Source organism: Myotis davidii, unplaced genomic scaffold, assembly GCF_000327345.1.
Source record: "Myotis davidii unplaced genomic scaffold, ASM32734v1 scaffold478, whole genome shotgun sequence".
Taxonomy (NCBI): Eukaryota; Metazoa; Chordata; class Mammalia; order Chiroptera; family Vespertilionidae; genus Myotis; species Myotis davidii.
The window spans coordinates 4326471-4341960 of NW_006289570.1; the positions used below are offsets into that span (position 1 = coordinate 4326471).

At 54.4% G+C, this 15490-nt stretch overlaps 1 protein-coding gene across 1 annotated transcript; it reads right to left on the bottom strand.

Moving 5' to 3' along the window:
• Positions 1-283: 283 nt before the first annotated feature.
• TBC1D10A (TBC1 domain family member 10A) lies at positions 284-10784 on the bottom strand. Its single transcript, XM_006762077.2, has 9 exons — positions 10358-10784; positions 9675-9774; positions 5684-5791; positions 3610-3716; positions 2886-3000; positions 2741-2806; positions 1927-2116; positions 1659-1813; positions 284-1116 (listed from the first exon to the last, which is right to left on the bottom strand). The coding sequence occupies exons 1-9, from the start codon at positions 10483-10485 to the stop codon at positions 643-645; spliced, it is 1443 nt and encodes a 480-aa protein (XP_006762140.1). The 5' UTR covers positions 10486-10784; the 3' UTR covers positions 284-642.
• Positions 10785-15490: the final 4706 nt, after the last annotated feature.

Consider the following 15490-nt stretch of genomic DNA (forward strand, 5'->3'; position numbering starts at 1 on the left):
CAAGGCCTGGGGAGTATGCTCGCTCTGCCCTAGCACTGGGCTCCAGCCCTGGTGACTCTCACCCATGGCAGATGGTGGACAAGGGGCTGAGGGATGGAGTAAGGGAAATGAGGACCCGGAACAGGGGCTGGCCCTGGTCTTGGCATCCCCTCTGGCAAGGCACTTCTCAGAGAGGCTCTGGTGCTTGGCTGAGGCCCAGATGTGGGCTCGGTAGGAAGTGGGAGAGATGCTGAGCACCAGGGGTGGGGGCACCCCCTTGCCCAGCCCTTAGCTGCACACCAGCTCTCTATACAAACCTGTTTATTTCTGTACAAAACCATGTTTCTATTTTACACAGAGTACCCCACCCTGCACCCCACTCTCCCCCCTCATCAGTGCCCTAGCCCTGGGGAGCATCCCCCCAGAAGGAGAGGCCTGAGTGAGGCCCTCACTTCTGCCTGCCCCAGCTGGATCGGCCCGAGCTCCACTCTCGAGAAAATAAATAAGGAGGCTTGGGCAGAACCTGTACTGGGCCAGCCAGGCTCTCTGCACCCAGTAGCCAGGCAGCCAGACCCTCAGAGGGTGGGCAGGCCCTGGAGTGTGTCAGTCTGTGAACCATGTAGGTGTGTGGAGACCCCGCCCTGGAGGCCTGAGATGCCAGGGTTACAAGTAGGTGTCCTCACTCTCCTGGGACACCAGGCTCTCCTGGGAGCAGTGGTGGGCTGAAACCTGGGGAGCTGAGTCCTGAGGGGATGGGTCCTGGGGGACTGGGTCCTTCGGGGGCACATCCTGTGGAGGACATGCATCTCCGCCAGCGATCGCCATCTTGGCTTGACCTGGCGTTGGGGTCTTGTCCAGCTGCCCACTCGCCTTCTGCTTCTGCTGCTCCTTCGGAATCTGCTTGGGTGGCTTGGGCTTGCTTTTGGAGCCAGGGAGCGGGGCATCTGGGGGCAGACGGATGGACGGTGACGGTTGCAGGCTGGGCCGGGGGCCTGGTTCTGCCTCCAGGATGGCCTTGGCACCATGCAGCCTGGGCGGCGAGCAGCACTGCAGTTCACCGCGGGTCTCCTGCCAGCGCCGTAGTTGGATGAGGTGCTCACGCTCGATCTGGCGCTCTGTCACTGGCAACTCGATCACCTGTGGGAGCAGTGACAGGCCGGTGGGCACCAGGAAGAACCTTCCCCTGGGCCTTCCAGCCTGGGTCCCGGCTCTGCCTTGGAGTCCCCCAGTCTGGTCACTACAGGCTGACCACAGGAAGAATGAAGATCTGGCCCCTCTGATGGTCACAAGTCCCCTAGTGGTGGTGACAGGCACTTGAGACCCGCTGCCCACAACTCATGACTCCACTCGCCTAATTATGTGTCAGCTAATTATAGCCCCTGAGAGAGAAAAATCCACAAAAGAGAGAAAAAAGGGAAATTAAAGCCAAGTTGTGGATGTGGTACCAGAGGAAGAAAGGTGATGGGTTGCAGCTCTTGTCATTCCCAAGAGGTCCAGAACGGGAAGGCTCCCAGACTGAGGCCTCTCTGTGCCCCTCTTCTCATTCAGATAGAAGGATGAGCTCTACCGCACCTTGCTGGACTGCTGGGCACTGAGCTTGGTACCAATGACCCACCCTCAGGGGCAGAGGGCCCGCACGGCTTCCCCTCCAAGTGGTGAGGGGAAGGTGTGGCCCGCACCTCCTGGACCAGAAAGGCCTCCTGCATGATCTTGGGGCTGAGGCTGCGCAGCCGCTCGATAGTCTCGTACTGGCCCTGGCAGGCCTTGAGCTTCTCCGGGGATCCCAGCGCATGCTTCAGCAGCACCAGGCCCACCCGGAAGATGATCTTGACTCCTGTAAGGGGGAGCAGGTAGTGAGTGCAAGAGGCCTTTAGGGAGTTTCTGAAAACAGAGATCCCCTGTGGGCTGGATTGGGGGCAGGAGTACTCCCAGAGCTCAACCTGATACCTTCGCAGAAGAACATGTCCCAGACGCGCAGCACCGAGCTCCAGGGCAGCGTGCGGGCGAAGGCACACATGAACCACTCCGTCATGTAGAGCAGGGGGTCGATCTTCTGCCGGCTGAGGTGCTTGTGGGCCACAGGCGACACCTTCTGCAGCAGAGAGAAGAGGATCTCCCCATCCAGCTGGATTGCCTCCTGGGGGAACAGTGAGACCATGACTATGGGCCAGCATCAGCCAGGGCAGGGACTACACCAGGCCCCAGCACCAGGCAAGCATGCATTCATTCCTCAGGTGGCTACTCCTACAGGGAGCCAGCCTCATGCTGGATTCTGGGATACAATCATCAGCCAACAGACAGCCAGTCCCCCAGGTGAGCATGTAGTGAAGACATGAGTCACAGGAGCAAACAGACGGGGAGTGGGAGGGGGACCGAGTGCCTAGAACATGGCAGGAACAGGAACCCTGGGTGAGCATGTGCCACAGCCCCTCTTGTAAGGGTCAAGGAAAGCTCCCGAGGGCAGAAAGGAGTTGTTGTCAGAAGAAGGCAGGGAAGGAAAGGGACGGGGTGAGGCCTGTGCCAAGGCCAAGGCAGGGAGGCACATGGCGCACTGGAGGAACCATGAGCCTGCAGTGGCCAGACAGCTGAAGGCTGGGATGGAAACAAGTGGAACCGATGCTGGCGCCTGGGAGGCCTGGCCCTTGCAGGCCCGGGGACTTAGTTTGAAAGCAACAGAAGGCTGAGAAGGTGTCGAGCAGGGGCAGGAGTGCCTGCAGAGAGAAAGGCTTGGAGACAGGTCCTGGGCCCAGCAAACACTCACCAGTTTCTCGCTGTAGTAGCCGGGCAGGTACTTCTCACAGATCTGCACCAGGCACCAGAACGCTTGCTGTGGGTGACAGAGACATAAGGCCTTGCTGCTGGGTGTTCCCTGCCCGCCCGCTTGCCTGCCCGGGGCCTGGTGGTACCTCAGCAGGCATGTGCATGAGCAGAACAGCGGCAATGGGTGCCTGGGCCTGGCAGTAGCCCTCCTCAGGTCGGTACAGCGTGTAGGCCTTCAGCACACGGAATAGGTCCTGCTGGCTGTAGAAATGCCAAGCATTGCAGGAATAGCAGGTGTGACTCTGCCACCACTGCCCTCATCTGTGCCGCACTAGACCAGACCTGTCTCAGAATTTGTACTTCTCTTGAGAGGGGATGTGACCTGGTTGTGGTCACGAAGGGGTCAGTCTCCCATTGCAGCACACAAACTCTCACGTGGCCAGAGGATGGAGGAAGAAAGGGGCTTCCCCACTTGACAGGTGAGAGCAGAGCCTCAAGGAGAAAGCAGAGGCACCTCAGCCAGCCCACCTTTATCCCAGGGGTCTGTCTCGGTCCCCTGGCCTGCCACCTCTCTCCCTACAGACCCCTGTTCACCCCACTGTCTCTCACACCCTTTCTCCCCACTGAAACCTGTTTCCAGGGGATGATCAGGCCGGGCAAGTTCTAACACTCTGAGGATTAAATGATGAAAACTGCCCCAGAGGTAAGAGATGCTAAGAGGACCATCAGACTCAAACCAAAGACGGAAAACTCTAAAGTATAGTTTTAGTTCCTGGGCCCCACAATACCCCCAAACTCATTTGACCTTCTCTGGCTCCTGAGGGACAGGGCCTAAAGCCGCTACCAGACCACCACACCCAGCCTGCTCACCCATGCCCGCCCCGGGACACAAACATCTCGTGGAAAGGGAACTGCCGGTGCAGGTCACGCTCAATCACGTCCAGCCACTTGGAGTCCCCCGGGGCCATATCCAGCTCCTGGAAGCAAGGTCAAGGGGATACATTAGGAGTTAGGAGAGCTAGGGTGATACAACTGTCCTAAATATTGGAGGAGCCCCGCGCCAGGAGCAAGGCCACCCAATCCCATCATGGACTGGGCCTTCCTGAGGGTAGGTCAGGAAGCCCAAATGAAAAAGCCTGGGAAGGGCAAAGAGGCAAGGGTGGGGAAGGACCTGGAAACCTGAGGGGTGATTCTGGCTCCAGGAAGACCTTGTGGGTAAGAATGTCCATCATAGCTGTAGCTGGAAGCAACGTCTAGGAATTTCACTCAGGACTCACGTTACGTCACATCCTTAAGATGGAAGGCTACCATAAAGGTCCTAGCATCAGACTGTTCACAGATGAGGGCCAGAGAACAGCCATTTGTCCAGGCTTTGTGATTAGAAAAATGGTGGAGTTGCGTTGGGCCTGGAAGCTAGGTTGACTCAGAGCTGTCAATCCCAACTCTTCTGCTACCTGTCTCCCTGTAGGGAAGGTGGTGTGTGTGTGTGTGTGTGTGTGTGTGTGTGTATGTGTGTGTGTATAAGAGAGAGAGAGAGAGAGACAGAGAGAGAGAGAGACAGAGAGAGGAGGAAGATCGGAGCTGATCAAAATGGCTTCCTCTTTGTTTTGGTCAGGAATCCCCATCTCTCTTCTGCTCTCCCTAACTCTGAGCTCCCACAATCAGGAGCCTGCAGCAGAGGCAGGCATGCTCATAAGCCACTGTTCCAGCCCCTAGGACTGCCTCAGGGACCCAGCACTCTGCTTCAGGACATTTTGAAGACCTTTCTTAGCAAATCTACCTTCTTCCACAGCAACCTTGAAGACCCCATAGGGGTGGCCCTTCCCTCTCCAGATACACCACTCAACACACACACAACGCACACACAGCTCTGTGCTCTGCTGCTCACCCAAGATGCACTCACAGCTGCTAACAGGAGGTTGGCCAGGATGCCCCAGCTCTCAGATCTCATGCTGCACCTCTGACGGTCAGAAGTAAGCTACAGATTTAGGTGGGGCTCCCACCCCGAGCCTCCCACTCTGTCCAGGATGCAGCTCCCTGAAACTGAAGGTTTGTAGCCTCACTGGGAGTAAGACTCTGAAATGGAGAGGCTGCTTGAGTGGGGCCAGGTATTGGCAACCAGTCCAACTGCCCTAATTCAGAGCTGCCCTCAGGCAGACACTCCACCAGATTTCCTGACCTCCAGTGCCAAGTTCTGCCTGCAAACAGCTCTCACCCTCTCCCAGTAAACAGCAGAAACTCTAGGCTGCCCTGCTCTGCCCACCGTTCCTGGGAACAGTGTTCACTGAAGCATGAAGTATGTTAGCAGCTCTCTCACGGTCTTTCTGTCACCCGTTCCAAGAGCCGGAGAGAAACCCTAATGGGTTTCTGGTAGATAAACTGGGGCAATGCCAGGAAAGCCAACTGCCTCCCACAGTTTGGAGCAGGCTGGAGGAGCTGCCCAGCCCAGGCAAGCCCAAGAAGCCCCATGAATGAAGGGGTGTTCTTATCCTGGCCACTAAATGGCTTCTGACCCCTGATATTAATTTCTCTCTGACATCCCCAGGCTGATACCCCCTCAAGCAACAGAGGTGAACCATGTCTGGCTGGGGTTGGAGGAGACAAGAGAAAGAGTAGAAGCTGGGAGGCCAGGAAGTGTTTGGGGTTCTGTAGTCCTACTGGGCAGGCGCCCAAAGGCCCTAAGCACAGGGCCCACGGCAGTCAGGGCACTGGTCTAAGTGTCCCTTCCTGATAGACAAGAGCTGGGAGCTGGCCCACTGAGCCAAAGAAAGCGAACCTGAGTGACTGTCAAGAGAAAAGGCTGGAATGGGCAGTCAGGTACTTGGCGGGTGGTTCGAGCCATTGCTCACAGTGCTGAGGTCCGGGTGATGAATGGGGGATCACTGCCGTGGGGAATAGCCAAGAGACGAGGAAGGAAGGGCAGGGTGGAGGAAAGGCAACTCACGTCAAACTTCCCAGGGTTCTGCTGTAGCTTCACCTTGCCCCCTGACAGGTACTGCCAAGCACGGCCCCGCAGAGACGGTGGGATGCCCTTCTGGCACCGCAGACGGATCTGAAAGCGAAAAAGAGGCATGTGTCAATGCATCCACCAGCAGCTCCGCCAGAGGCTTCATGCCAGCCCAGCCCCTCTGCTGGGGCATGGCAGGCCCTCAGTGAGCACATTCGCAAGGGGAGAAAAGAGGACTTTCCTACTATTGCTACAATGCAGAGCCTGTGATTGGGGGGAGGGGGATGGCTGCAATTAACTGTGCTGCCACCAGGTGATGGCAGAGTCCTCACATCCCCCAGTCCAGTGACAGTGCAGGCATTCCGGAGGGCTACCACAAATTCTGAATCCTTATCACCATTTTTGGAATCAAAATGGAACAGTACAAATTGGAGGCGCCTCATAGGACGTCACCAGGAAGGATCTGCACAGTGCGGTGCACAGCTATAGCCACATGGAGTGTAGCTCATGAAATGCCCAAGAATGTGGCTGGGACACTTTCATGGGGGTGTGTAAGTAGCTGTGTAGCAGGACACAGCCAGTGTAGAGAGGAGAGATCTCAGCACAACTTAGAAGGAAGATCGGAGCTGATCACAATGGCTTCCTCTTGGTTTTGGTCAAGAGTCCCTGTCTCTCTTCTGCTCTCCCCACCCCCAAGCTCCCTCGGTCAGAGGCAGCTAGCCTGGGTGCTAAAACGGCACAGGTCCTCCCCACCACTCAAGGCCCGGAGAGGGGAGAGAGGAAGTGTTTGGGGGGCACATGACTCAGAGCTAGTGCTCAATTCATATCCTAGCTATTCTTTATCAGGAAAAAAAAGGCCTCCCTGCCAAACCCACTCTGAAAAACCATCATATCTTTCACAAATGGGGAAAATGAGGCAAAGAGTGGGAAGAATATCAAGGTCATACTGTCAGAGGCGACCACACCATAGAGGACCCCACCAGCTCCGAGATACACTCCCAGGCTAGAGGGATCCAGGTCCGTGCACCTTTGGCCTCAATGGCCTCTCAGAGACAGGCAGGAGGCAGGCTCACCCTGGGCCTGGGAGTGAATGAGGCTCTGAGGCAGCTTCCCTGATCGCAGTATCAGAATGACAATACCTAGGGTTCTATCAGAATGGGGTGAGGGGATCTTTTGGGTTAGGCTTGGCTCTTGGGAAGCAAGGTCAGCCGCTGGAAACTAGCTCCGGCTCTTCGGGGTTCGGCTGGACTCTTTGAGGCTAGGCTAGTCTCTTAGGGGCTAGGCTCCGGCCTTCAGGACAAGGGTCAGCTCTTCAGGTCTAGACTCGGCTCTTGGGGGTAGGCCCCACCCTTCAGCAGTAGGTTCGGCTGTTTGAGTCTGGGTTTGGCTCTTCATAAAAAAAAAAAAAAAAGAAAAGAAAGAAAGAATGGGGGTGTGAGGGACCATGCCTAGTCGTCTGTCTTCAGTAAACGGAGGGGTGTCCTCTCCACCCCTCCATCCCAGGAGGATGCCTGACACAGGAGCTCCAGGGCCTTGGGATCACACCTACCTTCCCCTCACCTGGAAACCCCCTCAAACAATCCCACTGAAACCCTCAGAGGAGGGAGCACAGAAAGCCGGGCCTTCCTGATGACCAGCACAAACAAGAGAAAACTTTCCAAGGGTCAGAGAGAGTCAAGAACCAGGAAGGAGGCAGAGGCTGAGGGCGGTGGGGGAAGGCAGTCACTGGTCACAGGAGCCAAGCTGAAGCTCTGGGACTGCGTGCAAAGTGGGGGGAGAAAGGGAGCGGCAGGGAACTGCCCAGACTCGGGACAGTTTCCTGCTGCTGTGGGACAAGGGTCTCCTTAAGGAAGCCACTGGTCTGGGCAGGTTTGGACAAAGGGATGTCGTGTAGCCCAGTCACCGGCCTTTAGGCTCCCCTCAGGGTCATCAGCCGAACCAGCCCCCGCCTCATCACAGCCCTGTCGTCTGTGGTCTGCCCCAGAAGCCCCCTGGAACACCTTCAGTTCACTAAGGCTCTCGCTCGGGCTCAGGGCTGGGGAGCGAGATGCAGCATTCACTAGCCTTTCCCGTTCTGGCCTCTGGAATCCTCCTCAGCACAGAGGGAATTTCCACGTGCCTGCCTTAGGGGAGAAGGCAATGGTGGGGATCAGCAAGGATAAAGCAGCAGAGAGTGCTCGGGTGAACAGAAAGCCTAAGGGGCTATCGTTCTCCAAGGCAACTCCTGGGGGAAGGAGGCCGCTGTGACTGCAGCGTGAGCCCACTGCCTGCCTGCTGCCCTCATTGCTCGAGCAGAGCCATAGGGGCAGACAGCATTCTAGCCACAGGGCTGGGCCCCCTCCTGGGGAGTCTGGGTAAGTCCAGGAGAAGTGCTGGGTCTGAACACACTTCCTGAAACAGGTATTGTCCTTCCTGTGCCATGACTTCTGCACCAGAGGGAGAGCCCAAGCCTGCAGTCAGGCAGGCAAACCTCCCAGGGCCAGTGTGGCCACAGCCGAGGGAACAGGCGTAGAGCAGAAGGTTAGGGCCTCTGGGTAGGGGCGGGGGTGAGGCCTCCTGTGGTGGCCCCTGCTGGGCAGGGGTAGCCCTCAACCTCTAACCACAGTGTCAGGGAAGCAAAGGGGAAGAGGAAGTGCTGCTGGGCGCTCAGCTGAGAGGAACTCCCCAAGGCACCCCTCTGGAATCCCCGTTTGCAAGGGAGGCTGCGGCAAGAAGGTGAGAGCCACTGGTCACCACAACAGACAGTGGAGGAGCTGAAGCTCAGGTACGAGCCTGAGGGGTGAGGAGGCAGGAAAACAGACCCCAGAGTCGGGCTTGAGGCAGCTGAGGAGCAGCTGCCTTAAACAATAAAAATAAATAAAAAAAGAGAAGAGAAAGAGAGAAAGACATTCTAATAATAAGCAAAAAATGAGTGTCCTGATGCCCACATAGAACATCAGGAAAGAGCCCAGGCCTCGCTGCACCTCTCTTCCCCGGGCACAGGGCTTAACAGTCACACCTCCTAGGAGAGCCTGGCAACAGTATTGTCATTTCCACGTGACAAGTGAAACTGAGGCTGTAAGGGCAAAGTTACCCAGCTAACCCTGGGCATGAAGAGAGGAAGGCAGTGGGGCTGGGCCCCAGCTAGGCCCTGCAGCTAGCTGTGCCAGCCTAGGCCACACCAGTGTGCCAGCTGATGACAGTGAGCCAGGAGTTCACTCTCTGCACTAGCAACTTATGCAGAGACCCCAGCTGTGAGGCTCTGGACAGACCTCCAGTAGGCCAGGGAGCAACCAGAACCTGCCAATGGGGCCAGAGTACCAACATCTAAGACATCCCTACCAGACAATAGAGTTGGTGCCTAAAGATAGCCTGACTAGACAAGGCCCACTCGCATTTTCGTTTTTATGACTATTAAACTGCGAGGTACTTTTCTTTCTGCTTTGGCCAGGAGGCAAAAGGAAACTCATCAAATTAATCTAGAGGGTGAAGAAATCCCCTTACTGTGGTGATAAAGAGCATAGGCACTAACATTATTAGATACTGGGGTTCAAATTTTAATTCTGCGGGTCATCTGTAAAGTGGGGATATCACTACTACCAACCTCACTGGCCTGTTGTAAGGATTATCCAAGTCAGCTGTCCAGCACGCAGCCATGCTCACCGCATTAGCCGTTAACAGCATCATAAAGTCCTCCCCGGGGGTAAGCAGCAGTAAGGGCCCCCCAGGGGGGGTGGAGGAGAGCTGCCTGTAAGGGCTTTTAGCTGAGAGCGGCTTTGAAGTCTGATTCCAGGACAAACTGCATGAGTCTGAAGTCACGTGGGAGGACCAAGTGAAGGCTGGGCGTGCCCTCCAAACAGCTTCTGTTCCCACTGCAGAGCTTAGATGGGGCACACCTAAGGCAACTGGCACCTGGAGAAGCCCCTGCTCCTCTAAGCTAACACAGTTCCTCCCTCTCCCTCCCCCTGCTACCACCTCCCAGCCCAAGGCCCAGGGCTGGGCCCCTCACCTTTTTGTGCTTCTTAGCCATCCACTTGTCCCAGTTGTTGAGCATGTCCAGCCACTTGGACTCCCTCTGCCTCAGCACCTCCAGAGGGACTTCCTCCAGCCTGTGGAGCAGAGGGCAGGGCCGATCAGAGGTGCCAAGAGAAGCAAAGGCCTTGGCGTAGGCCCCGGGCAGCAGTCGTCAGTCCTCTTCCTCCCCCTCCCCTCCATCCCCGCCGTTCCCTTTGGGGCTGCTAACTCATGAACGCCCTGACACAGATGGGAGGAAACTCGGCCCCCTCCCTGAAAGGCATAGTCCAGAGAGACATCAGGTTCAAGTGCCTACTCCCCCAATGTGTCAAGGGGCCAAGGGTCACCATGTCTTTCTGAGGCAGAGGCCGGAGTGCCTGCATTTGTGCACCAGAGCAAAACTTTCCTGTTCTAGATCTGTCTTGATAAATCAGCCTCTTCAGAGGGCCTGCTTGCAAAGTGCAGAGGTGGATGAAAAAACGAGTCTAACAAGTACAGAAATAACATGCTCACCTCTTCACTCCGGCAAAACTAGTTACTCATAGTTTCCCCAATTACACCCTGGCCCTTTCCCACCTTCCAAACTTTGCTCATGCCAGTCCTTTTGCTGGAACACTCTCTAAGTTGTCTCTACCAATCAAAATCCTACACACACATCAAAGCCCCAACAAATACCACCTGTATTTGTACATCCATCTACCAACTGAGCGGCTATCACAGCTGTGTGGGCATTGTTCTAGGGCCAGGGCATCTGGGCAGGCTGTGGGGAAGCAGTCATGTGACCAGACCAAAATCCTGGACCTCATGGCATTAACTTTCTACTGACACTGAATGCTCAGTGGGGAAAAGACCTTAGCATGGAGATCCGCCCTATGCAGGCAGACATGCCCCAAAGCAGCTGAGGGAGGCTAGGGTAGGAATCCCTGGCTTGGCCAGAAGGTACTTCGAGTGAGTGGGTTTCCTCTAAGGAGTGAGTCTCCAGGATGGGCAAAGAGAAAGAGGAGACTAGCATTTGCAGTCTGAGTATTTACATATGTTTTACTACTTAACCTATAGGGCAATATCAGTAAAACAACAACAAAATGTATATGTGTACCGTGCACCTCTATGCACTCTCTCTTATTAAAGCTATTTTTAAAGTGGTGGCTTATGGAGCTTGTAAATTTCTTTTGTGCTTCCTTTTTTTTTTTCCAATTTAAAAAGTACTTGACAATAGTGAGAGGCAAGATATCCAGAGAGGGCGTCTTGCTCAGAGTGAAACAGCAAATCAGTGGAAAAACCCAGACTCAAACCCAAGTCAGCTCCTAGCCAAGAGCCTGCACTCGGTCCTGCCTGACCTCCCAGAAAGGAGGGGCGAAGGCAGGAGGCGCCTGGGAGGAGGCTCGCAGGAACAGGACATGGGGAGGCCGGGCTTGGCCCAGGCCTCGGTTCTGATTCTCTCTCTGCCGGAAGGAAATGCTCTGCTGACTTTTACTGGTTAGAAGAGCGGAGGGAGGAGCCCTGGCACAGCCGAGGCCTCTGAGACACAAAAGGGCAGGTCCTCTACTTCAGTGCGAGTTTTCTGGGGAACTGCACACGCCTGAGAATAGCCTCAGCGCTGAACAGCTGAGGAAGGACGACAGCGATGGCCAACCTGGCCCCCCAGGCACACCGACACGGGCCATCCCGGTCTTAAACGTCTGGCCCTCTCACCGCCTAGAGGCAAAATCAAGGCCTGAGGACACTCCCCTTCCCTCCTTGAGAAAAGCAGAGACCACGCCTTCAGATCAGGTCCTGCAACCCCCAAACACCGAGGAAGCGAAAACCAAAGAACCATGCATCACAAGCTATCCTGCCTTTCACCGCCTACAAACACTCACCTATACAAGTGAGAGGAGGAGCCTTCTAGTTCCCTGAATGAAAGGGAATGTCCACACTGAGTCAGTCAGCAAGAAGCTCTGGCAGTCACGGATGTGGATCATATCTGGTCAAGTCCCCCCAGTTAGCAAATGAGGAAACAGGCTCAGAGAGGGCAAGGCTTTCCCCTGAGATTACCAGTTTTCAAAGAATTCCCACGTAATGCATGCCTATTTGACACCTCGGGTCTGTCTTTGTTGATAAGCTCTGATTGCAGGGCCTCAGAAATATCCACTTTTCCCAAGTGCAGACACACAGGGGAACTGCAGACACACAGGGCAACACATTCAAGTTCTGTGCTTTTTTCTGTAACTGATGACAGATAACAGCTTTGGCAGTTTCAAAGCCCGAACATCAGACCGCAAACCGGAATTTCAATGGGGTACAAAACAAGCGACCGTATTTCCTGAATGCTAAAACACTACTGATTTTCAGCTATACCATTGATTTGGCAAGACTTTCTCAGGAATATAAAAAAAAACCCACCACTTCTTTAAATGTACATGTCAATGGGAAGATTCTGTTTTGATTTTTAAAAGCTTAAACTGAAAAAATTTTGAGAAAATGGTCATTTGAATGCCTTCTCCAACAGCAGAGGAGTGTAACCCATCTGGAGGTGGTGAGAAGGAAGACACTGCAGGTCTGGTTGTACCCAGCACTCAGCACATCGCATGCTCTCTAACTGCAGGTAGACTTCCCTTTATGCACAGGATGTACCCTGAAGAGTTGTAGGCTATCTACTTATTGGAAGTCAGAAGAGTCATGTATCTTTCAGTCTAATCAGTGAGGACCTCAAAAGGCATCTGATCAAACTGCTATCTGATATAGGAATCCCTTCCACAGCAGGCAAGTCCCTTGCCCTCTCTGAGCCTCAGTTTCCCTATATGACTAGGTGGTCTGCATTGTGAACTGAGCCTCGAAAGATGCCCAGAAAGGAGCCATGAGATGAAGTTGAGGCTAGGCTGTCCCTGAAAACAGCATGATGGGATAGAGGCTTGAGATGGCTTCTCCTGATAGTGGGAGGAGAACATAAGCCAATTTCTAGTGACCAGGAAGCTGACCGTGTGGCCAGTTTAAGGGACCAAATGGTCCATGGGGATGCTTCTGGTCTGAGGGCCTCACTCACCCTTCAGAAAACCCCTCTTACCCTTAAGGTGGTATGAAGGACTCTGCAACCAGAAGAACCTAATGAGAACAGTTTCTAGCAGCCCAGGTTAAAAACTGGGGTCCTAGTCGGTTTGGCTCAGTGGATAGGGCATCCGCCTGTGGACCAAAGGGTCCCAGGTTCGATTCCGGTCAAGGGCACGTATCTCAGTTGCAGGCTCCTCCCCAGCCTGGGCCCTGGTCCAGGCTCGTGCAGGAAGCAACCAATCAATGTCTCTCTCCATCGATATTTCTCTCTGTCTTTCCCTCTCTCTTCTACTCTCTAAAAATCAATGGAAGAATATCATCGGGAGAGTATTAAGAAATAATAACAAAATAAAATGAGCAACTCATTACCGGAATTTGCTCATCTTGTTCTGTACTATCCCTCCCTAACAGGACTGGGTCTTAACTTCTGTAACTCGCACCATGCACCTCACAGGTGTTCATCAGATGCCTGCCTGGTTTTCGCCATGACATCATTACTTTCATCTGCATTGCATTCGGGGCTACAAGCCACTGCTGCCTACAGAAATTTTATTTGTGCCCCGAATAGTCCAGTGAGCTGGATCCCTCCTGGATTAATTACTATGTCCATTTGGCCCAGGAGAAACTTGACCCAATCAGAGAGGTTGTATGACTTGAGCAAAGTCACAAAGCTAATAAATGGCAGGAACCAGGACTTCCCCTCTGTCACAGTGACTCGTGCACTGCTTCTGACTCCCTGGGGAAGGCTATGGGGAAAGAGGCTGTTCTAAAGACGCGGCCAGAGCTCTATCTCTGGGCCTCAAGTCCCTAGAGACAGTCTAACCCCCTCCTCCTGACCGCCCCAGGGAGTGCTGTGCCCATATCTAGCAATGCTCCGTGAGCTCGATATGATGAATGGATGCAGCTTCAAGCAGAACCTCCGTTGGAGACAGCAAGCCTGGGCAATGTTCCATTTGCCAGCCACCCTCTCCTGAGGGAGAGCAGCATGGAGGAGGCAAAGAAGGGCTGCCAGGTAGCCCCTGGTCCCAGGTTCTGTTGGGCTCTTGGGCTGAGCTAGGCTTAGCTGTGCTGTGCTACGCCATGGCCCAACGTGTCAGTGGCATACCACTGGCTCCATATGCTCTGTAGGCTCTCAGTTCCCTAGCCTTCTCCCTAAACCCAGAGGTTGGGGGCTTCTAGGAGCTCAGAGGAACAAGACTGTTTCCCAAGGCTACTGAGACCGCAGGTTGGGGTTCCTGCTCCCCTGGTCCTTCTAGCTGTCTGCTTTCTGCCCAGGTATACCACAGCCCTTCTGGTTGGCAGGCTCAGTCAGGTACGGTCCCTGGGCCCATGACCCCTTTATGTGACGGTGGCAGATAAACCTTGGTCCCAAGGAACCAATCTAAGCCCCTCCTCCAAGCTTTACTCTACAAACCAGCCCAAAGGAAGAAAAACACAGCCCATCAGAAAGCCAGGGTCACAGGCCAAATGGGGTGTTGGGGAGAGTGAACAGAGTGGGGACTTTGAAGCCTACCAACCTAGGGTTCCAATGCAGATCCTCCACCTGAGACCATGGGCAAAATACTTGCCCTCCTTAAGGCTTACCTTTATCTTTAAGTGGGACCATTACACACACCTCACATTTTATAGGGCTTCGATGAGGAATAAATATATAAGGGCCCAGCCTGCTGGGTGGCCAGCAAATAGTATTTGCAGCTTACCTCACACCTTCACATCCCTTTCTCATCTGACTGGTCCATATACACAGGCACATACACATGCGGCAGGGCAGGATTCTCCTTATTTTACACAAAAGCAATTGAGGTCCCAAGAAAGTAAGGAATGTATTTAATGACACACACGCTGTAATTCCTGGCTCCTGATCCCAGCCGCACCACTTTATGGCCGTGTAAAGGAGCAGACAGCCCCACTCTCTGAGCCTCGGGCTCCCCTCTGTAATGTGGAGACAATGCCACCTTCTCGAAGGGCAGTGGTAGAGATCACACCAGACAGTAGAGCTGACACATTTCCAGCACTGGCTGTCTCCTGGGTCTGCCAACCACTCCACAGGCACACAATTCCCCACGGAAGTAGCTTCCATTATCGCCATGTAATCGACAAAAACACTAACGCTCAGCATGGGTGAGTAATGTGCCCAAGGTTACACAACCTAGAAGCGAAAGCTGCCACTTGGTCACTAACTGTCCAATAAAGACAGAGTGCCCACATACAACACCACTTCAATACCTGTCACATTTCCTTCCCTTCTCCTGCCCTACCCAGTAGAGAGCCGCTTCCCTCTGTGCAGAGAAGGGCAGGAGTGAGCAACATGAAAATGCGGAACACTGAGAGAGAACATGGACAATCACAGATCCAGGGAACAACAGGGTCCCCTCTCCCACCAGGAGCTAGAAGAAGAAGTGAGGATAAACAAAGAGCTGACCTACTTTGCACACTGGGCAACAACTTCTGGAGTTCATTAACCTAAGAGCTGGTAATGACTGAAGTATAAATGGCTTTTATGCCAGGGCCATAATAACCGATCACAGGAAACTGGAATGCAAGAGAGGGTGTGTTGGTGGTATGCAAATGGCCACAGGGAGGGCTGAGGCCTGTAGCCCAGAGGATAAGCGATCTGCCCAAGGCCACACTGTGAGTCAGTATGGAGAAGGAAGACGGTGGGTAGCAGCCTGGTGCTCCCTTCTGTGGTCTGGCAGCCCCTGACTTGGAGGCAGGGCAGTGTCCAGGCTCCCTGTCTGGGTGAGAGAGTCTGGCTTGCTTCTTCCCACCCCCCCCGCCCCCACC